Below are 24,146 nucleotides of genomic sequence, written 5' to 3'. Positions count from 1 at the left end.
TTGAAGGGAAATGGCAAAAAAGGGGACTGACCTGACCATCACTTACCTTGTCAGCAAAGTGCTGGATGATGAAAGCCTTTCTCATCATTCTGGGCTTCTCAAAGAGAGGGTTTTTGTTTAAGTAGTTATTATGGAGTTTCTGAAGCCAGTTTTCTTCGGTTCCTAATGGCAGCTACAAAATTAAGAAAAATCAATTGGATATTTATCATGCACTTAAAAAGCTATCTTCTTCTCCTCAGTTTTTAATAGAATACCAGATACTAACTCTTCGCTCATATCAATAGTCCAAGTTTAACCATAGGCTTTATGAGCAAATTAAGACTAAAATACAGAAATACTTCAAATGCTAATTCTTGATCACCATTAATAAAATGTCTCTTGTCAAAACATATCTTTTCAAATTGCTCCCAACTCCCTTTAATCTGCAAATATCTCAAGTTAATTAGCAAACACGTTGCTTTCCAACCCTAATATTTTGGAGCCTGGCATTGTCATAAAGTTTCTGTTTTAGGAAATCCATAGCTAGTAGATAGACTAATTTATACACTTTACTGTGAACAAGCCAGCTATGGTCACTTACATTAGCAGATAAACATTGTTAACCGCTAAAACAACAAGTTGATCAGAAACATCATTCAATATCTATCTGCTAGGTTTCACAGCAGTTATCTAATCATAAACATGAGAAAGTCTGCAGGTGCTGGAAATCCAGAGCAACACACACAAAATGCTGGAGGAACTCAGCAGGTCAGGTGGCATCACTGGAAAGGAATAAACAGGCAACTTTTCAAACCGAGACCCTTCGTCAGGACTGAGAAGGGGGAAAGATGCCTGAATGAAAAGCTGGGGCGAAGATAACTAGAAGGTGACAGGTGAAGCCAAGTGGACGGAAAAAGTAAAGGGCTGGAGAAGGAATCTGATAGGAGAGGAGAGTGGACTGTAAGAATTTAAGGATGATTACCTAATAACCCTTAAATCAAATGCAGTCCACTTCCACTCTGACATTTCAGAAGCTGCCCACCACTGCAGCTTTTGTTTTTGGTTCTTTCCCTTCACACAACAACCTGATAACTCAAATATACTGCACTGAATTGCGGTATATTGGTAGCTCGGGTTGGCCATTTGGGTGTTTGGTTGATCGTCAACCTTGGCAAAAAGTTCGCAGATGTTTCGGCTCCAATCGAGAAGCCATCATTAGTGCACAGCTGAGGGTCCCTCGACCGTCTGCAAACATCTTGCCAAGCTTGGCAATCAACCGGACTTCCAAACTGTACTGAATTTCAAGCGTTTTTGAGCAGCCAGCTTAATGTAAGATTAGCTCATTTTCAAGTCTGATCATTTTGATATTGATCTACATTGTAATTAAAAAGTAAAACCAAAGGACTACAAAACAACCTTTTAGTTTTGATTGTAACAGTTGGCTCGGATTGGCTCTGGGCGGCACAGTCGTGTAGGGGCCGGCATACCTCCTGCTTCCCTTTTTCCTATGGTCCACTCTCCTCTCCTGGCAAATTCCTTTCTCTCCAGCCCTTTACCTTTTCCATCCACCTGGCTTCACCTATCTCCTTCTAGCTATCCTCCTTCCCCTCCCCTCCAGCTTTTTATTCTGGCGTCTTGCCTATTGCTTTCCACTCCTGAAGAAGGGTCTTGGGCCAAAAAGGTACAGGCAACCCAAGTTCAGTTCCACCGCTGCCTATGAGGAATTTGTACACTTTCCCTGTGACCACATAGGTTTCCTCTGGAGGCCCCAGTTTCCTCCTACAGTCCAAGGACCTACCGGCTGGTAGGTCAATTGGTCAGTATAAATTGTCCCATGACTAGGCTCAGATCTAACTGGGGGATTGCTGGGTGGCACGGCTCAAAGGTCTGGAGGGGCCTATTCTGCACTGTATTTCAATAAACTAATAAAGACCAGATAATTAAAATCATACTTCTGAAAAAGTACTCAAATGAACAAGAGCTCATTTATATAAGAGCAAAGATTAAAAGAGAAAACATAAATATTGTTATACACTGCTGACTTTAATTACAGATTTTCTCAGCCTGTATCCCTTGTACCTGCTGAAGAAACAATATAAATTGACATGACTCATAAACCGTATTTAAGCACTTCAGTCTCACCAGACACTCCTCATCCAGTAGCTCCAATATACCCATCTTGGCTTCTATCAAATCAATACAAGGCTGATTATCGTTGAATTCTATCAATGTCCATGGAATGTCTTCTTTCATATATTCATCTTGTTCAAGTTTAAACACATGCTGGAAAGATTTTATACATAAATGGTTTAATCTACATTTGTTGCCATCGGTTGATTATTGCTTACATTTATACAGTTAACTTTGCAGATAATTAAATTCAGTCTTTATCACCAAAGCAAAGATAAAATTACAATCAAAATGTTCAACAAAATTCAAATGTCAGCAGGCAATACAAATACTCACCAAATTGAATTGTTGCTGCAGTTTTTCATTGGCGTAATTTATACAGAACTGTTCAAAACTATTGATGTCAAAGGTTTCAAACCTACAGGGATGTAAATAATAAACAGGAAAATGTCTCCAGATGCTGGAAATCCAAAGCAACACACACACACACAAATGCTGGAGGAACTCAGCTGGTCAGCCAGCGTCTATGGAATCGAATGAATGAACAGTTAACATTTTGGCCCAAGACCCTTCTTCAGGAGTGGAAAGCAATAGGCAAGACACCAGAATAAAAAGCTGGAGGGGATGGGGAAGGAGGATAGCTAGAAGGAGATAGGTGAAGCCAGGTGGATGGAAAAGGTAAAGGGCTGGAGAGAAAGGAATTTGCCAGGAGAGGAGAGTGGACCATAGGAAAAAGGGAAGCAGGAGGGGTACCGGGGGGAGTGATAGGCAGGTAAGAGATAAGAGCCCAAAGTGGGGAATAGAAAAAGAGGGGAATGGTAGGATTTTAAAATTATTTACTAGAAGGAGAAATCGATATTCATGCATCAGGTTGGAGGCTACCCAAACGGAATACAAGGTGTTGCTCCTCCACCCAAGGGTGGCCTCAGCATGGCACAAGAGGAGGCCATGGACCAACATGCCAGAATGGGAACAGGAATCAGAATTAAAATTGTGGGCCACTGGAAGTTCGGCATTTGGCAGATGGAGCAAAGGTGCTCGACAAAGCAGTCCCCCAATTTACAATGGGTCTCGTGAACGTAGAGGACACCACATTGGGAGCATCGGATACCATAGACAACCCCAGCAGTTTCGCAGGTGAAGCGCTGCCTCACTTGGAAGGACTGCTTGGAAAACCTTTGGGGAAATAATAAAAACCTTTCTCGTTTTTTGAATGAAGCACATAGAATATGTTACAGTAAAAATCCCAAGTCAGATACATCTGCTTGTTGGTCCAATGGAAACACTTAGAACTCAGTGTACAACTAACAAGTTGGAGATTCTAACTTTGAGCACCAGTCTGTTAGTTAACTACAACACCAAGTAGGGTTCCACATTAGACATTCGGGCTTGAGAGGAACAGAATCATTCAATCTGCTTCAATAATTTGGTCAAAGTGAATAAAATCCAGTCACTATCGAGTCCACTGTCCTCTGAATTCACTGCAATAGTCAACATTACCAATAAGCAAACAAAGGAGATTTCCAGGCTTGAAGTGTGGTTGGTACAAAAGATGTGCATCAGCCCAGTCCCAAAATGAATATCACTCAGGTATTGAGGATAAAGAGAGATATGAATATCTCCACAACTGGATCACTTACTGATTTTATTGGGACCTACATCTGAAGGAGTGCCAAGTTGGGCAGGAATCGAAAAACCCTTGCTTGGCATTTTGTTGAACTGAATTCAGTATCTAATAGGAATTTAAAAAATCACATTCCTTCTTTCATTATTGAGGCACCGTTTGGTTTTGAGTTTAATTTGACTATCCTGGCATTAGAAGTTGATAATGACCTCAGAGTGGTGACACAGCATCGTCACCCTATTCCAACCTGTCAGTGTGGCCTGAGCCAGGCCCTGTCACCTGTTGTCTGATGCACCACTGTTTCAGACAGTAGTCTCCTTGAAGGATGCAAATAGAAGTCAAGGACCGCAAATAAAATCCAGCTGCTGTTTTAGGTTAGGACATTGCACAGTACTGGAATAGAAAATAACTCAGGTCTCCACCCACACCCCAACACCACTCCTCCTTCACCTCATCCTGATGATTTTCTACAGTGGTCAAAAGCCACAAAATGTTGGTGCCCCTTAATTCACCTAGTTCTATCAGAATTCCTGATTGGTTTCTGTTGACCAAGCACCAATGAGGCAGTGCGTGCTAAACTACAACCATCCCTCCTCTTCAAATGTGGGCAAACAGACAAACACCATTGGAAGGTTGTCCCAAAGTCAAAGAAAACCTCATAACACAGTGTTTAAGATTAAATTTCAGAAAGCCTTCTTCCTCATCAAAAGAAATATTGCCTTCACTGTCAACAAACTTGAAGATTAAGGTAATTTTAATGACGTCAGCCAAGCTACTAATTGAATTACTGAAATCTTCCTGCAGATTATGTGATGTTTTCATTACCCGTAAATGTCCAATACACCAATGAAGGTATGCTGTTTTCCAGAAAACTGTAGAGCCTTGTTAATGTGATCCACAATGCAGCTGAACAAATGAGAATAGATGTGCTTGGCCAAAGCATCCCTGGCATTGATAGCTTGAGCTCTGGTCATGGGTTTGATCACAGTGTCAGAGGCAGTAGCAATTTTTCTGTGGCACAGTCCATAAGCCATGTTGTCTGCCTTAAGTTGAAGGAGTTCACAAAACACTGTCAGATGATAATCATCCAGCTGTTTAGAAAGAAACAAAGTGGGAGGAGAATCATTATGAGAACATTTGCGTTCAAAGCTCTGTGACTGCCTACACATTTATTTATATGTGTAGACAGCCACCTAAAAATTGTGCTGACACTCTGTATGACTCATTGACATAGGATTTAGAAGAATGAGAGGTTATCTCATTGAAATGTAGAGAATTCTGAAGGGCCTTCTCCAGATAGATGTGGAGTTGATATTTCCACTATTCTTGGGTCTAGAAGCAGGACATCAAATTCAAAAATTAGGGGCAGGCCATTCAGACCAGAGATGAGGAGAAATGTCTTCACCCAGAGCATAATCTTCTGAACTCCCTACCCAAAAGAGCTGCAGAAGTTTAGAGACTGACCTTATTTAAGACAGAGATCTCAACCCTTTTAAAATTAAGGGAGTCAAGAGGCATGGGATATCACAGGCAAGTGGCGATGAGAGAAGGCATCAGCCTTGAACCTAGAAAATGGATGTGCAAGCTGTCAGAGTAAGTGGTGAAGGCAGGTAGAATAACTACGACGGGTACGTGAATAGGAAAGGGTCAGAGGGATATGGGACAAACAGGGGTAAATGGGACTAAGATGGGCATCTGGGTCAGCATGTATAAGTTAAGTTAAAGTGCCTGGTTCAATGATGTACGACACAAGGGCCAAGCTCTGCTTCTATTTCCTGTATTGATATGTGCACAGACACAAGCATTAAATTAAAAAGCTTCATTCAGAAGATAAAAATCCTAACAATGACAAACCTTTTCATTTAATAACTGTCTGCTATAAATAATAGCATTGAAATCAATGCACTCTGTTCAAAGCAAGTGTTTTATGTTAAATGTTTCCTGCAGTACTGAATTACTGTACTTCACAAATTACTAAAGGTTTAAAGAGTGGCAACTTACTTTCACTGAAGATTTTTCATCGCTCACAGCTTTGACTTCTACATTTCCTAAATGCAGGATACCTGCCAAGACTTTGAAGATATCCATTTGAAAGTCTTGTTTCAAACCTGAAAAACAGATTTACTTTTTGTTTAACATGCCGGGTTTGCTTCTGTCAAATTGCAAGGACTTCAACTACAGAGAGTAGAAACATGTTGACGAAGTTAGACTAAAGAACGGACTTGTACCAATGGCAGAAGGTAGTACTACAATCAGGAAGAGGATGCATGGCTTTGCTATAGAATGAGAGGTTATCCCATTGAAACGTAGAGAATTCTGAAGGGCCTTCTCCACGTAGATGTGGAGTTGATGCTTCCACTGTTTTTGGGTCTAGAAGCATGACATCAAATTCAATTAAAGCCTTAAAAGTTTAAAAATTTTGACTAATTAGCTTATGAACCACTATTGACTACTAATTATGATGTAGATTGCACTAATCAATTTCAATGCTATTTTGTCAATGTGATTTAAAAGTGTGCTTGCAACCTTGTTTCATTGGGTCATTAACAGGACGGAGAGTCGATCTCCATGATATTAAATGCCCAGTCCCTTCTTGAATTGACACCTAGCTGTGCTTTGTTTAATTGTACAGCCTTCAGGTGCAGATTTGATATGCATCTTGTTATCCCTGTAACAGTGATGCTTAGGACATGCTAAATAAAATGAGCAAATTCGGGATTTTGGTGAAAATGAGCCTCAGTGGAATTCATTCATATGGGCGGTTGTGAAGGCCAAGTCATTGGGTATTTTTAAAGCAGAGGCTCACAGGATTTTGATTAGTAAGGGTGTCAAACATTACAGGGAGAAGGGGTGTGTGTGTGTGTGTGTGTGTGTGTGTGTGTGTGTGTGTGTGTGTGTGTGTGTGTGTGTGTGTGTGTGTGTGTGTGTGTGTGTGTGTGTGTGTGTGTGTGTGTGTGTGTGTGTGGCTATATTCCAAGCTTCCCTAGTCCACACTCAGGTTTGTCAAGGTTTCCTGGGTCACCCGTGGCCATTTAGGTTCCCGAGTTTAATGCTACGTTCCCAAGCTTTATGCAATGCTCTCAAGTTTTCCAGCCTTGTCTTGAGAGCATTTACCAGCTAGAATTTACCAGCCCTGTCTCGAGTTCCCCACGTCTCTCTGAGCAGTCAGGTGCTGGCCTTAGGGAGGGAGGTACCATCATAAGCCTCTGCAGCTAGGTTTCCTGAGCACCAGCATTTACTAATTGATGTCATAATGAGCTTTGTTAAGCACTTGCACTTTCTGTTAAATCTTGTCAAGTTAATTGTGACTGGCACAGGTTCTGTGATTATTTAAGGTATATTCTCTCTCTTGCTTTTGCTCGGTCAAGCCAGCAAGTTTTGATGAATGAGCTCTTGTTTCTGTCCCACATTGAGAGTTTGTCATTCCTCTGCACTTGTTTGTCAGTGCACACCGTGACGAAGGCGTGTTCTGGAACATAACGATATTAATGACCACACACACAAAATCCTCAAGCTTGCGAGGCTTCACATTTAAGGTCTGCACATTTTCAATGCCTTCCAATACAAGGGAAACCAAGTCATTCTGACTCCTGGAGACAGCTGTCTGAACTCCGGAGTATTTTTGTGAGCCGTGTGACTGAGTAGCAGAAAAGCAGCAGCATTTACCAAGTGAACCTCTTCTGAAGCATTGCTGATCGGCCCTCACTTACCCAATAGTGAAAACGTTTTCTGAGTTTCAATAAAGTCTGCCCTGTCATTAACACCATCGATAACAGCATTTCCACCCATGTTTACATAACTGAAGTCTTCTGCAGCACCTGAGAATAATTTAAAGTGATCTCATTAGAGAAAATATATGACAAGCGTCAACTGCAGAAAGAATTTACTTCATCACTCTTACTCTGATCACAGCATATCACACATTCCTTATCGGCAGATCCAAACAAATTGAGATGAAGTGGTTTGAAAAGCAGGAAGGTATCAAAGTACCTACCTAGCCTCAGGTGCTTGAACTCCGATTTATCAGCAGATGCACAAAGTTGGTAGAATATGTGATAATTTCTCTCATTCTCGGTCTAAAGTTAACAAATGGACATTGCAATGTTATTTCATGATCGTACACAATCACATTTCCTTTTCCGGTTTCTGATGCGGACAATGCTGACAACATGGAGTTTGTGATGATTCGTCTGCAGGTTTTAGAACTGGCTTATTTAAATTGTTTTTATTGAAGAAATTATTGATTCACCATGTAAATTGCAAAGCAGCAAAGAGTGTCACACATAAAAGAACTGCACGTTCACTGAACGTGGAATGGCTTATTATTCTTAGAATATAGTACTCAAACACAGTACGTAGTACACAGGTGAATTAAATGAATATTTTGTGTCAGTCTGCACTGTGAAAGACACTGGCAGTGTGCCAGATAATGGCAAATGAAACACAATGTTGGCAAATGCATGATCATGCACTTTGGTAGTAGAAATAAATGTGCAGACAATTTTCTAAATGGGGAGAAAATCCAAAAATCTGAGATGCAAAGGGACTTGGGAGTCCTTGTGCAGCGCACCCTAAAGGATAACTTGCAGGTTGAGTCGGTGGCGAGGAAAGAAAATGCAATGTTAGCCTTCATTTCAAGAGATCTAGTTTACAGGAGCAGGGATGTGATGCTGAGGCTTTATATGGCACTGGTGAGGCCTCACCTTGAGTATTGTGAACAGTTTTGGGCTCCTTAATGAAGAAAAGATGTGCTGGTGTTGGAGATGGTTCAGAAGAGGTTCACAAGGATGGTTCCGGGAATGAAAGGGTTATCATACGAGTAACGTTTGATGGCTCTGGGTTTGTACTCACTGGAATTTAAAAGGATGAGGGGGATCTCATTGAAACCTTTCGAATGTTGAAAGGCCTAGATGGAGTAGATGTGGAAAGGATGTTTCCCATGGTGGGGGAGTCTAGGACAAGAGGGCGCTATCTCAGGACAGAGGGCGTCCATTTAAAACAGAGATGCAGAGAAATTTATTTAGCCAGAGGGTGGTGAGTTTGTGAAATTTGTTACCACAGGCAGCTGTGGAGGCCAGATCACTGGGTATATTTAAGGCAGAGTTTGATAGATTTTTGAATGGACACGGCATCAAAGGTTACGGGGAGAAGGTTGGGGAGTGGGGCTGAGGAGGGGAGAAAAGGATCAGCCATGATTGAATGGCAGAGCAGATTCGATGGGCCCAATGGCCTATGTCTTATGGTCTAATAGCTCCAGGCTTACATCTACTTAAAAATTCAGCATGCACATGTTGTTGTCGCAGGGCAAAAAACTGCACAGCACATGATGTTTGTGCATACTAGTCATACAAATTGGAGGGAACATTGGTTGTATAACATATCCGATAATACTATCTCAGTCAGCTTGCTAGGCCTGCTGGGTTCCACACAGTTATACTATGTAATTTTTCATCAACATGGGGTTTAAATGCAAAAAAAACCTTTTGCTCAACATCCATAGCAATACCCAACACAAGAGGTTCAGCTGCTGAGGCTCAAAGGAAACTACGAACCAGACCAACAACACCCACATCCTATAAACAGTTCATAAAAACAAATCAATTAATACTCTAGCCCTTGGGGAAAAAAATCACTCACTTCTCAAGAGAAATTACTGACTATGCCAGCATCCTGTAAATGAATTTAAAAATATAGCATAGTGGTTAGCACAATGCTTTATAGTATAGGTGACCAGGGTTCAATTCCCATTGCTGCCTGTAAGGAGTTTGTACATTCTCCCTGTGGGTTTACTACAGGTGCTCCGGTTTCCTCCCACAGTTCAAAGACATACTGGTTGGTAGGTTAGTTGGTCCTTGTAAACTGTCCCGTGATTAGGCTAGGGTTAAAATGGGAGATTGCTGGGCGGCGCAGCTTGAAGTCCTGGAAGGGCCTATTCCGCAGTGTATCTCAATAAAAAACTTAAAGCAATATTTCTTAAAAAAACTAATTTTCATCAACTGCTTTGCTTTAAACTGATCTAGCTAGCTACTCATCTAAATCGCAAGAGTTGGGCTTAAAGAGTTGTCTTCTGCACGCTGGTTGAATGTCCTACTTGAGCAATCCTTCATTGATTCTGTTACAGTTATTATTCTATAGATTTATTGACTATGCCCAGTAGAATATGAATTTCTGGTGACATATCTGTACTTTGAAATAAAATTCACTTTGAACTTAAACACCCTTGACTCATTCATGGAGAGGAGACGGGTGTAGAAATAGTGGGTGTTTATTAACTACAGCATATGTGATCGTAGGTTCAACAGTGAATTTGTAACGCCTCGGTAAAGGTTTCACTACGAATGGAGTGGTCTTTCTGTAGAAGGAATGTGCGGGTTGTGGTTAGAGATAACAGGTGCTTTGGAATGTGAACCGTCCAATCAGGGGAGCGGGGTTTATTTCTGTGCACCTGACACCAGTGTGAGCTGGGGTCTTTGTTCGGACGGAGATGAAGAGGGAAGATGCTGGAGAGAAACAGTCGTAAGATTCGACCCGGTGGGGAACCGAGATTCAATGGACCCAGGTGCTGGGGTCTGCTGAGGATTGGTGAGTATGACTTCTGGAAGAGCTGCGCTCCGATTTACACACATTTGACTATTTAATTATAATGGGCCCTTTTTGTTTTTTTTTCTTTCTTTTCTTTACTAATCCTTTAGTTAACATTCGTAAATATAATTCCTTTAACCGTATGCGGCGTTGTTTCTTGGCACCGAGTTATAACAGGGCTGCAAATGACACAGCAGCCACACAAACCAGGGTTTGGGGTGGGAGAGCCGATGCAATCTCACAAATTTGGCAGGACCCGAGTGTGTATTCCTTAGACGTACACAGCCCAAGGAAAATGCGGTTTCAAATTTATGAACTTGTAACTAATCTAAGGAACAATTATATTGGCAACTCATGTCTTCGAGACAGGGAGGAGGAATGGAACCTCAGGATATGGTGTATTTAAAACCAGTATCAGAAAAGATTTCTTCACCTTGAGGATGGTGGGCCTCTAGGAATTTCTGCCACAAAATGCAAAGGAAGGCTAAATGACTAAATGTATTCAAGGAGGAGGATGATACAGTATATTCTTTAATGTTATAGGGACAAAGTATGTAGGATCAAGAGACTGAAATGTGTGATCAGATATGGTCATGTTGATCATGGCAAATACTTGAATCACAGATTAAAAGACGACTCATTACAAAGGTAACCGCAGGCCAGTGTCCCGTGGAGAAGTTTATTTTCATGGTTACGTTTTAGAGAACCTTATACTTTGTCCTTACCCAGTCTAATTCTTACCTGAAACACCACCCGAGACTTTTCCAGCAAGTAAGTTCTCATATTTGCACCAATGATTCGATACCGGGTATCAAAACTGATCTCAGTGTATTTACCAAAGCGACTGCTATTGTCATTTCGTGTTGTCTTTGCATTTCCAATAGCCTGGAAACAAGGAGATATTGCTACAAATACCTGAGGCATTAGGTAATCCAGCAATCAAACCACTTATGAACATTTATTGGGAAAATTCTATTTGAAAAAAAGTGTGTCTATAAAATTTGGAGGTCTTTGTTCACTTAAATAAAGAAAATTTCGAATTAAGCCATTGACATTTGCAAACTGAAAGATGATGTCTACCAACTATCCTTCATTGTAACTATAGTTCTTAGCAACTAGAAACTGCTGTGAATTAAAGGTTGACTCTAAAGTTGGTTTGTTTGCATGGAATTCAATTATAATGATGGTGTGTGTGTGTGTGTGTGTGTGTGTGTGTGTGTGTGTGTGTGTGTGTGTGTGTGTGTGTGTGTGTGTGTGTGTGTGTGTGTGTGTGTGTGTGTGTGTGTGTGTGTGTGTGTGTGTGTGTGTGTGTGTGTGTGTGTGTGTTTTTCTCACCCCTTACATGTATTTTTCCCTCAATCTTGCATCTTCTGCCAGAGGCCTGGGAGCTTGCGGCTTCAGCACAGTATCCTTACTGTTCCTAGTAGTGTGCTCTTCTGGACCAAGATCTCATATGTTGTTCCTGGGATTTGTTGAGCCAGTCAGGTTGCCACATCTATTACCATTGCTTTCTTTTCTTCCTTGTCCAGTATTACTATGTCTGGTTGGTTGGCCGGTACCTGCTTATCAGTCTGCATTTGGAAGTCCCACAGGATCTGAGCTCTGTCCTTCTCCACTACCTTCTCGGGTGTTTCTCCAATTGGATGTGAATGTCCAGTCCATACCCAGTGCAGCTGTTCCTGTACACAATTCCTGCAACTTGGTTGTTCCGTTCAGTGTGTGCTGTCCCTGTCTGCATCTTGCACCCTGGATGGTTTCAGCGGATTCCTTGCACAGGCTGCACCTTTGGACTTGTCTGGTGTGATGGACCCCTGCTTCTATTGCTCTTGTGCTCAGTGCCTGTTCTTGTGCAGCCATGAGCAGCACCTCTATGCCTTCCCTCAGCCCTGCCATTACCAGCCATTGGTAGGGCTTTCTTATGTCAGCCACCTCTGATGTCTGGCGATGCTACATCCCGTGCAGGGGCTTGTCCTGCCATGGCCTCTGATCCTCTGGCTCTGCTTCACCCACTTCCATTTCCATGTCCTCTGCCTGCTGTCTGAGGGATTCTCCTTGCAGGTCATCCTTAGGGGCCATCTTCCTGACATACTCAGGGATGTTTCACATTTCTCCCAGGACTGTGGCCTCAATATTTCCAAGTCCCCATCCTCCTTTATTCTATCACTCAACATTGGACTTTGGGTGGAATCCTCCATGTATTGTTAGAAGTTTCCGGGTCTTGATGTCAACGGCTTCCAGTTCATTCCTTTGCCAGCGCACCGTTGCGGCTGGGTTTCTGATGACTGGTAGGGTGAATACGTTGATGGCTCTGATCTTGTTCTTCTCATTCAGCAGGCTTTTTAGTACCTGTCTCACTCTTTGGAGGTACTGGGACAAGGCATCCTTCCTTGTGTCCACATCGTGGCTTTCATGCGCCTGCAGGATCTCCAGGTATTTGTAGCTGTCCTGTACATCTGGTATGTGGCCTTCAGGTAACTCAGCTCCTTTGGTCTTGATGAGTTTGCCTCTTTTCACTACCTCCCAGCTGCAATTTTCCAGTCCAGATGACACACCGATGTCTCTGCTGTACAGCCTTGTCAGGTGGACAGTGAGTCAATGTCTCTCTCATTTCTGGTGTACAGCTTGATGTCAGCCATGTACAGGAGGTGGCTGATGGTCACTCCGCTCTAGATCCTGTACCCATGTCCACTCTCTGAGATGATCTGGCTGAGGGGGGTCAAGCCTATGCAGAGCAGCAGTGGGGATCGTGCATCACCCTGGTATCTTCCACATCTGACGGTCACCTGTGCTATTGGCTTTGAATTAACTTCTAGCATTGTCCTCCAATGGCCCACTGAGTTCTTGAAGAAGATCATAAGTGTTTTGTTGACCTTGTACAAAGACAGGCATTCCAGGATCCATGTGTAGTCGTATGCATTCTGGTAGTCAATCCAGGCTGTGCTTAGGTTAGTTTGCCTGGTCTTGGAGTCTCACATGACTACCAGTAGTTGGTGCTTGAAGCCTCTGGTTCCATTCCCAATCCCCCTCTGAGCAGTGCTCAGAAATTACACACATGTTCATTCAGCTTGCTGCCTGTGATGCCTGATAGGAGCTTCCATGCTGTCGACAGGAAGGTTATAGGCCGGTAGTTTGATGGTGTTTCTCCTTTGTGAGGATCCTTCATTATGACTAGTATCCTTCCTTGAGCTAGCCAGTCAGGGTGGGAGCTTGCTTCAAGTAGCTGCTTCATTTGAGCTGCCAGCCGCGTATGCAGTGCTGTTAATTTCTTCAGCCAGTAGGAGTGGATCATGTCAGGCCCTGTTCTTCATGCTTGTTACCCACTGCTGGTTCTTCCTCAGGGAGACTACAGAGGCTTTGCTCGTAGGTCTTCCAGCCATTGGGCACGGGTGTTATGTGATGCTTCTTTCTCCCAAATATTCTATACAAGCATTCTTCTCCCATATATTAAGCATTCTTGTTCCTTTAAATATTTCGTTACAGATTGTAAGATATGTGGCTTGCATACATCATCACACTACCACGTGATATGTGTGTGCCTCGCTTAAAGCAAACATGAAGTTAGATCAACACTCAGCAGGCCAGGCAGCATCCATAGGAATAAGAACAGTCGATGTTTCAGGCCGAGACCCTTCATCAGGACCACATTTTAGAATCCACATTGAAGTTAGATCCACATTTTAGACTCACGGGTCTTCCTCTGAACTAGTTAAATGTTTTGAAGTTATAAAACATAACAGAGAGCAGTGTTCATCCTTCTGGATACTTATTAATGAGAGAACCAGGTCACTAAATCACAGAATGGTAACGACATTCAATCCATCAAGACCCCACTAGTCTGCAAAAGCAACATAGATTTCCTGCCTATCCCCCATGGTCCTGTTTTATTCCCCTTTCAAGTTTTTATCTATTTCCCTTCTGAAAGCAATGACCATGTCTGTCTCCATCAAGCTGTTAGCCACCACTTTCCAGTTGTTGACCATTCTCTGTGAAAAATGCTTTTCCTAATCACCTTTGGTTCTTTGCCAATAATGTGTCTTATTTGGTTTCAATCCAGTTTACGTTATCTACTTTATCTAGACGGTCCTTTATTTGGTATGCCCTTAGTTATCCTCAGCTTGCTCCAAGGATCGTCATCTCAGCTTTACCAGGCTTTCTTCACAACATAAGAATCCACTACCACCACAACCTCCCACCCTGACCTCGTATCCAAGGAATCTTTGTAGTTAGATCTACACTCTCTCCAATGCCTTAATTTCCTTAGAATCTCCAACTGACTCGAATTGTACAAATTACCTATTTCCACAATGACACTACAGGCCCTTAATGTGTGATCATCACTGTTGATCAACCATTGCCTCCTGAGTGCACAGATCAATTTCATGAAGTAAAAGACTCAAAGTTGAAGTGGTACATAGAAAAGAAATAGCATGCAGCAATTTTAAGGCTGTAATTAACCTTAGATCAATGGAGATAATTATGAACCACTAAAGATATACACACAAAATGCTGGAGATACTCATCAGGTCAGGCAGCATCTATGGAGAAGATGTTTCAGGCTGAGATCCTTTCTCAGGACTGGAAAGGAAGGGGGAAGATGACAGAATAAAAAGTGGGATGGAGGGGAGGGAGGATAGCTAGAAGATGATAGGTGAAGCCAGGTGAGATGGAAAGGTAAAGGGATCGAGAGGGAAGAATCTGATAGGAGAAGAGAGTGGACCATGGGAGGAAGAGAAGGAGGACCCGGGGATGTGATATGCAGATAAGAAGAGGCAAGAGGGCAGAGTGGGGAATAGATGAAGAGAGGGGGAGGGAATATTTTTTACTAGAAGGAGAAAATGCTATTCATGCCATCAGGTTAGAAGCTACCCTGACAGAATATAAGGTGGTGCTCCTCCATCCTGAGTGTGGCCTCATTGTGGCACAAGATTAGGCCATGGGAATGGGAATGGGAATAGGTCACACTTTCTATTGTCTGAATAACTGATTACCTTGCTAATGTTTTAAAGTTAAGGTTATTAATGTTCTTAAGGTTATTCACTTTTTAACTGTTGCTCCTTACCTCTGTTATAGGATTTGATGCAAGGACTTTATCTTCTATACAATCCTTGCTACTGGATTTGCTAACGGTAGCAAAATACCTCATAGCGTATCGGGCAGACACGGTTTTCCCTGCACCAGACTCTCCACTAACAATGATAGATTGGTTTCGATTCTTCCTGACATGAGAAGTAGAACGAAGAGTTACTGCAACTGTCCCCCGTAATCGGATTGAAACATAACTAAAACTAACGTTGCGCCACTCTTTGAGTAAATCTTAATAAATTAGAGAAACAAACAAGTGCAAAATCTGGCAAATAGGATTATTAAAAACTTAATTTTAGATTAACACGTAACTACTTTATTTGAATGTGGGGCGGCACGGTAGCGTAGTGGTTAGCACAACGGTTTACATACAGGTGACCGGGGTTCGGTTCCCACCCCTGCCTGTACGGAGTTTGTACCTTCTCCCCGTGACCACGTGGGTTTCCTCCGGGTGCTCCGGTTTCCTCTCACAGTCCAAAGATGTATCGGTTGGTAGGTTAATTGGTCATTGTAAATTGTCCCATGATTGGGGTCGGATTAAATCGGGGCAGCGAGGCTTGAAGAGCCGGAAGGGCCTATTTCTCACTGTATCTCAATAAATAAATATAATAATCAGTGATTTTGTTTTACTTTGAAAAAAATCTGATTGAAATACTTCTTAGGTCTTAACTGTTTAATGTTTAATAGCAGAGGCAATAGGTTTAAGATGAGGAGTAAATAACTTAAAGATGATATCTTCACCCAGAAATCTGAAAGATCCTGTGTGCGGGTGTGGTCAAGGCACATACTCTCCTGCAACATTTCTGGTGGATTGAAATGAGCACCTGAATTGACGAGGCACAGTAAGCTAGGCTCCAAATGGGATTAGCACAGATAGGGATTGAATGGTCTGCATGGACGTTATGAGCTGAAGGGCCTCTATTTTCAATATATTAATTTAGATATCGACTGCCAAACAGGCCTTTCAAGCCCAACGAGCCACACCATCTAGTAACCCATCTATTTAACACTAGACTAATCACAGGACAAGTTACAATGACCAATTAACCTACTAACAGGTACATCTTCGGACTGTGTGAGGGAACCCCACAGTCATGGTGAGAGCGCACAAATTCCTTACAGATGGCACCGGAATTGAACTCTGAACTCCAGAACACCATGAGCTACAATAGCGTCGAGCCGACCATTACACTACTGTGGCGGCTCTGTGTTCGATGCCTCTGTGCCTCCGGTCTGCTCCAGCATTTCTTGCCAGCTGTCAGACACTGCAAGATGGACATGCCAGGCTTTAATACAATTTGTGCAAATCAATTAAGTACAGAATGGCAGGCGACCAAAGAAAGTTACGGTCAGGTCTTCCCAAAATCCTGACGCACTAATTTTGCAATTTTCAGATATGAAATTTACTGATCTGCACACGCTATTGGAAAATCAGTGTCTTAGTCCTTTGCACTGAATGCAATGCTAAATAACATAAAACTTGAAAACATAATCAAATATAATTCATTTTAATCATATTTTTCCTTATTGAATTTGGATTTCCAGGAATTACCTCTTTCTGGATTATTTCATTTCCTAATCCAACCCTAACAAGAAATGTGCAGCATTTTGAACAGATTTAGCGCCTTTTATTGCAATTATTGCACATCGGCAAATTATCATTGTGTATATTATTCTGTACTTTATTAGTTATTATTATTGCTAAGTGTGCTTTTGAATGTTGCTGCTGTAACAAAATAATTTCCCACTCAGGTTAAGTACTTATTATTGTTAATATCTAAAATTGCAACATAGAATGTAATCATGCTAAAATCAACAGAGGCAAAGGAGACTTTAAAAAGCTTCATGTGATGTGAGTCACATTTTCCTATGCGTTTTACAATAAGCAACATTCTGTTCTGATTTTTTTAACATTATAACAGGCTGTCCACTGCTTTGGAGACAATGCAGCCCTTGACTTGCCACCCCTCTTGTCCAGCTGAGCACAACTCCCCTCTCCTGACTCCACTCCTGCTTATCCAGCGGTCCAAAAAGCCTCTTTCTTCCTGCTTTTGCAACCCATTGTTGTGGACTCCACTAAAGACCTTTCCTTAGGATCACCTTATGGTAAAGAAGGAGTAATTGATTTATACAGCCAGGCTTTCTATTTAAATGTATTTATAGTGGAGTGATTTTGATGGAATACAGTATTTGTTCTACAACTACATGGGACAAACAGAGAGGAAGTGGTTGAGCCAGGTACACTAACAATAATTAAAAGACATTTGGACAGGTACATAGAAAGGAAAGGTTTAGAGAGACATGGGTCAAGTGTGAGCAAATGGGGCTGGTTTAAATGGGTGGACAAGTTATTTATTTATTGAGATACGGGGCAAAATAGGCCCTTTGACCTTTGAGGTGTGCTGCCCAACAACCCCCCAGTTTAACATTAGCCTAATCATGGGAGAACTTACAATGGACAATTAACCTACCCACCAGAATGGCTTTGGACTGTGGGAGGAAACCCGCACGCTCACGGGGAGAACATTTAAACTCCTTACAGGAGCGGTTGTGCTGAAGTGCCTGTTGTCATGATGTAAGGCTCTAACTACAATTTTACACAAAATGTTAGGTGTGAAACCATCACTCATGGGTGCAAATCCGACTTCCATATTGAACCCAGCGGTTTGGAAAACCATTTGTTACCTGGCCATTTGTTTGTAAGCTTCTTCAGCCACTGCAAAAATATGAGGATCCATATCGCCCATATTCTGCCCACTGTAGGCATAAATGATAGGGTCCCCATAGATTGGTACTTCCTTGTACGGGTTAATAGCCACAAGAATAATACCTAAAATAAATCAGACACAACAGTTAACATTGCATGCTGGAGATTTTCATCAAGCTGACGTACAATCTTTTGAGATTTTCTTTCTTACCACAATACGTGTAGATGAGTTTGGAATCCACGAAGCGCACTTTGAGGTTGTGCAGAACTGCGGGCTCGTGGAGGTAACTGAGCGCTGTGAGGTCATTTTCACCCACAAGTATATCGGGGTTCCGTAGAGGTGGTAAAAACAACTTGATTGGATCAACTGGATATATTAGTTCCTACAACGTCCAAAATAAACAAGGAAAGAAAATCATGCTTCCTACTCATTGGGCAGCGTGACGATGGCGAAAGAAATGTACTTCGAAGTCAATTCCTTGACAGCCTGAAAAATATATGTGTCACTTACTAAATAAATGCTTTGTTTTCCAATCTCTCTCTCTCCCCCAATTGTGACAGGAAGTCTGATGATTCTCAAAATAAGCAACTTTACAGACTGTGTGACATCAGAGCAGCGAGCTACTGGTCTCGCCTCTCACTGTGGCAGAAGCGATATCCCTCCCTCCCTCTCGTGAGAGACAGAGGGCCTGTTGAGATGGCGGAGTGTTGGGATCGACAGTAGTTTGTGAGGGTCAATTGGTCAAAGTTGTGGTGAACTACATATACCTGTCTGGACACGCCCCCCCCCCCCCCCCCCGCTGACTGCTCCTGTGGCTCCTCCCACAGACCCCTGTATAAAGGCGATTGAGGCCTGAGCCCGGCCCTCAGTCTCCAGGATGTAGCATGGTGGTCAATTGCTGCTTGTTCTTTCTTCCAGTCAATAAAAGCCGATATCTTGCCTCACGTCTCAGTGAGTTATTGATGGTGCATCAAAGGTCTCTGGGGGTTTGCTTCTGCTGGGTGGGGTCATGCTTTTTTCTGGAACAAGTGGGGGGAGGGGGGAGTGTTGACGCTTTGCTTCTGTTTGTGTGTGGGAGGAGGGAGGCGGCTTTAGGGTTTTCTGTCAATCATTCTTTGGGGCTTTTTCTCTCTGATTCATGGATGTCTGCAAAGAGTAAGGATTTCAGGTTGTATACTGAACCATTGAATTATTCACTAATAATAATAATAATAGACAATATTCAACTTAGATAATTTGTTCAAAGTTCAATTTGCGTTAGGCTAATGTAGGGCTCTCAGTACCAGTAACTGTGGTGTTAACTGTTCAGGCTAACAAAATGGCTTCTCTGTAATGTTATTCAATGCTGTGATAGATTTCTGTGTCTGGAATGTTTGGGTTATGACTGCAGATAAGGGGGGGGAACTAACCAATGGAGAATAGTTATATTATCTTGTGTGTGTAAGCTGAGCAGGAGTTTGTGGTCTTTTTCAGGAGGCGAGTGAGGAGGACGGACGTGTGGGGAGCGGACAGCGGTTCCAGGGTGGCGGATACTGTACGCCGGCGGTTCGGACGGTGGCCGAAGGCTCGGAAGGTCATTGTGGATGGAACCGGAGGCGTGAGCTCCAACGTATTAAAATATTATGTGCACAAACTGATAAACTTACTGATTTGGCGCCTTTAGGTTATCTGTTTCTACTAACCCATCACTAAGAAATAACTATAAAGTTGCAATTATTTACTCGCTTTTGGTGTATTGTCTGATATTTGTGTTGCGGGCGTGTATGGGGGGGGGGCATTACACCGTATTTACACCAAAGTATTGCACTATTGGTGGGGCAACCACGGTTCACCCTAGGCGAACAGGGGGTAAATTGGGGACACGGATTCTACACTTACATAATTTACCTTTTTTTAACATCTTTTTCAATCTTTTTATTAATATCAACATGATAAGATTAGTACATAGATAATGGGATTACAAACTTACAAAATTAAAATGAACATAAAAGGATACACAAGCAATAAGTACAATATAGTTAAGTCTTCCCAAATCATGAATGATACAAATGTCATATAAACGAAACAAAAAAAACTAAATAATTCATGTTGGAAAAAACAGAAAAGAGAAAAAGAAAAAAAAAATATTAATACCCTAAGAAAAACTAAACTAACAAACTAACCACTAACTATTAAGAAAAAAAAGGAAAGAAGAAAAAAAATGGGCTGTTTATAGTATCTATAAAAAAAATTACAAAATCATCAGTGTCCCCAACTCCGATCCTCTCAATATATATATATATATATAAAATCAAAACCGGAAAAACAAATAGGATTGGAACAGGGTCAAATTACATCATGTGAAAATATTGAATAAATGGCCTCCAAATCTTTTCAAATTTAATAGAAGGGTCATATACGACACTTCTAATTTTCTCCAAATTTAGACATAACATATTTTGAGAAAACCAATGAAATACGGTAGGGGGATTAATTTCTTTCCAATTCAACAAAATAGATCTTCTAGCCATTAATGTAAGAAATGCAATCATCCGACAAGCAGAAGAAGATAAATGGATTGACCCCATCATTGGTAAACCAAAGGTTGCAGTAATAGGATGAGGTTGTAAATCAATGTTCAATACCGTGGAAATAATATCGAAAATGTCTTTCCAATATTTTTTCAAAAGCAGACATGACCAAAACATATGAGTTAAAGAAGCTATCTCAGAATGACATGTCACATATAGGATTTATATGGGAATAAAAATGAGCTAATTTATCCTTGGACATATGAGCCCTGTGCACAACTTTAAACTGTATCAATGAATGTTTAGCACATATAGAGGATAAATTAACTAATTGAAGAATTTTATCCCAATTCTCAATAGGGATAGTAAAGTTAAGTTCTCTTTCCCAATCATTTTTAATCTTATAAAAGGCCTCTGAATGTATTTTCATAAATATATTGTAAACATTAGATATTACACCTTTCTGAAAAGGATTTAGTTCTAACAATTTCTCCAAAATGCAGGTAATTATTAATAATATGACTTACATTTTTTTCATGGGTGAAGTAGTAATTTAAGCAATTTTTTTATAGAATACAAAATTGGTTTTCATGAATTCCATCATCAGAGTGCACACATAGACAACTCTGCATTGAAACATTAACATCAGTCACTTGACATTTAGAATAAGGTTGTAAATTGCATTCAACATTGGTCCGCAGGAAGAGCCAGAGAGGGGTAATAGATGGTTGCTTCTCTGACTGGAAGCTCGTGACCACTGATGTGCCACAGGGTTTGGTGCTGTTTGTCATCTATATTAACCATCTGAATGATAATGTGATAAACTGGATCACAAGTTTGCAGAAGACACCAAGATTGCAGGTGTAGTAGACAGCAAGAAAGGTTTTCAAAGGCTACATCAGCTGGATAACTGTGCTGAAAAATGGAAGATGGAATTGAATGCAGATGAGTGTGAGGTGTTGCACTTTGGGGGGGGACAAACCCGGGTAGATCTTACACAGTGAACAGTAGGGCACAGGGGAGTGTGGTAGAACACAGGGATCTTGGAATATATATCCATAATACCATGAACGTTGTGTCACAGTTAGATGGTGTCATAAAGAGAGTTTATGACACACTGGCCTTTATAAACCAAAGTACTCAGTAGAGGAGTTGGGATGTTATGTTGCAGCTGTACAAGATGTTGGTGAGGCCTAATTTAGAGTATTGTGTGCAATTCTGGCCATCTCCCTGGGGGGAAAGTATATATAAGATTGAAAGAGTACCAATAAAATTTACAAAGATGTTGCTGGGACTTGAGGCCATAAATTAAAGGGAATGCTTGACCAGGCTGGGACTTTACTCCCTGGAGTGAAGGAGAATGAGGGGAAATTTGGTAGATGTACCATGCCTTGAAAAAGTATGCAACTACTTTTACATTTTACTGTCTTATTTTATAGTTTTAAAATATATTGACCAAGAGGACCACTCACGTTTCTAAGCAATGGGCCTGATTGCACTGGAGTCTACATTTGTACCCGATCCCGATCACCTGTGGGGGTGACACAGTGCTTACCGATACAGATTAGACCACTGTGACACTGGATCTAGGGATAATGATGTTACTTATTGCTTGTAAACTTTTAAAATCATTTAGCATTGCTTGTTTACTGCAAAACCTTTCAACGTGGTTTCCAATCCACTGGTGCCAGCTCATATTTTGTGCTCTCATGGTTTATTCATGTTTAAGACTGGTTTCTGATTAAATGAAAATCACTTCCAATCCTCATGTGAGCTGCTAGATCATCAATTTAGTCCTACTGTTCGTCCTTTCTCTTGACACCATTAGATGCCTAAAGCAGATGGCAAACTTTGTAAGCAATTATTGAATAAAATTATAAAAAGAAAAGAACAAAGTTTTGTTTATCCATTTATTGAGATAGAGTGTGGGACAGGCTCCTCTGCCCCTTTGGGCTGTGCTGCCCAGCAACCTGAGACTAATCACGGGACAATTCATAAAGACCAATTAACCCACCAACCGGTACGTCTTCGGACGTGGGAGGAAACCCACACAGTCACGGGGAGAACGTACAAACAGCAGTGGGAATTGAACCCGCAGTCGCTGGTAAAGCAAAGTATTGTGCTAACGTGCCACCTCATCCAAAGGCTGAGTAATTATTCCTTACTATAAAAAGATAAAAGCAGAATTTAAATAATATGGGAAATGCTGAAATACTTTACTGTTCATGCAGCATCTGTGAAAGAGAAGCAGTATTAATATTTCAGGTCAAAGACCATTCATCAGAAGTGGGAAAGAGTCAAAAACAAGTTATATTTGTGTTGTGGGGGAGGAATGGATGGGACCGAGGGAATATGTGTGGGAGGGTCAGCCAGTGTTGCTTGGAGTTCAGTTGTGGAGGTCCTCCATGCAAATGTACTAATGGGTGTTCGTACAAATAAAGGATAAGGTGTTTTAAGAACAGCGCTGAGGATTCTGTGCACCAGATTAGGCTGAAGGAAGAGGAGAGGAAACTCCAAGCTAATACACATAAGAGTGACTTACTCTTAGATGTCACCAGTTCTGACAGAGAGAAGCTGCCGAACCCCGAGTCCGGAAGGCAGCAACGTGCCCAGATGAAAGATGAGATGCTGGTCCTCAAGCATGTGGATGGATAAATTGGAGTGTTCATGGCGGGCAACAGGATGCCCGGCTCACTCAAGATCAAGAGTCAAGTTTGTTTATCACAGGTACATCGAAATTTACAGTGAGACGCGGTGCTTACATCAACAACCAGCGCACCCAAGGATGCCCTGGGGGCAGCCTGCAAGCACTGCTATACAATACAGCACCATCACAGCATAACCACAATGCTCAGCAGAACAGCACACAACACGACAACAGCAAATCGAGCCCCATCCCTTCCTCCCTCCCACACACATAAACCTTCCTCTAACCCCAGGGCAGGATATCTTCTGCAGCCTCTAGCCTCCAGCACATGACTGTATGTGCTCTGCAAAGCTATTGCCCGATGCTCTCGTGGTTTCTCCAGTGTAGAGCAGACCACACCGAGAACACCAGGAGCACCAACACCAGATCGGAATTATTGCTTCAACTGGAAAGACCGCCTGCATCTCTGGGTGTTGGGATGGGAAGAGGTCGTGCAAGTTCCACAGTTGCACTTAAAATAGCCACAAGAGAAGTAGGTGGGGGGAGGGGGGGGCAAAGCAGCAGGCCAGAGAGTCGCAAAGAGAGGGGAGTAGTCAACGTGTTGGAAGGGGGAGGGGAAGATGCGGCCTGTGGTGGACCCTTGTTGGAGCTATTGGAAATTGTGAAGTGTGACTCATTGAGCGACAAGGTTGATGATGGAAGGAGAGGCCCAGCAGGGTTCTGTCCAAGAAGAGGGGCAGCTGAGAACAGAGGTCCAGGAAATAGATGAGATGCAACCAAAGGCGAAGACCATTATGGCACTCAGGAAGCCGTGGTTCAGAAAGAGGGAAGCTATTTCACAAGCACTTGCCTGGAAAGCGTCATCAGAGCACGTGCAATAATTA

General features: G+C 42.0%; 1 protein-coding gene across 2 annotated transcripts in view; it reads right to left on the bottom strand.

The window, feature by feature from the left end:
- Nucleotides 1–24,146, bottom strand: part of myo5c (myosin VC) — a 124,546-nt gene that overhangs the window by 72,363 nt on the left and 28,037 nt on the right. For both annotated transcript variants that reach the window (XM_073033138.1, XM_073033137.1), the window contains exons 3-13: nt 18,316–18,487; nt 18,083–18,227; nt 15,375–15,531; nt 11,057–11,200; nt 7,728–7,809; nt 7,444–7,551; nt 5,735–5,841; nt 4,559–4,824; nt 2,446–2,527; nt 2,122–2,262; nt 47–172 (exon numbers count right to left, since the gene is read on the bottom strand). In XM_073033138.1, the coding sequence (XP_072889239.1) occupies nt 47–172; nt 2,122–2,262; nt 2,446–2,527; nt 4,559–4,824; nt 5,735–5,841; nt 7,444–7,551; nt 7,728–7,809; nt 11,057–11,200; nt 15,375–15,531; nt 18,083–18,227; nt 18,316–18,487 (1,530 nt within the window). The remainder of the gene's footprint in view (nt 1–46; nt 173–2,121; nt 2,263–2,445; nt 2,528–4,558; nt 4,825–5,734; nt 5,842–7,443; nt 7,552–7,727; nt 7,810–11,056; nt 11,201–15,374; nt 15,532–18,082; nt 18,228–18,315; nt 18,488–24,146) is intronic.

Source organism: Hemitrygon akajei, chromosome 30 (assembly GCF_048418815.1).
Source record: "Hemitrygon akajei chromosome 30, sHemAka1.3, whole genome shotgun sequence".
NCBI lineage: Eukaryota > Metazoa > Chordata > Chondrichthyes > Myliobatiformes > Dasyatidae > Hemitrygon > Hemitrygon akajei.
Note: the sequence above shows the minus strand (reverse complement) of the source record. Positions and strands in the feature narration are given on the sequence as shown.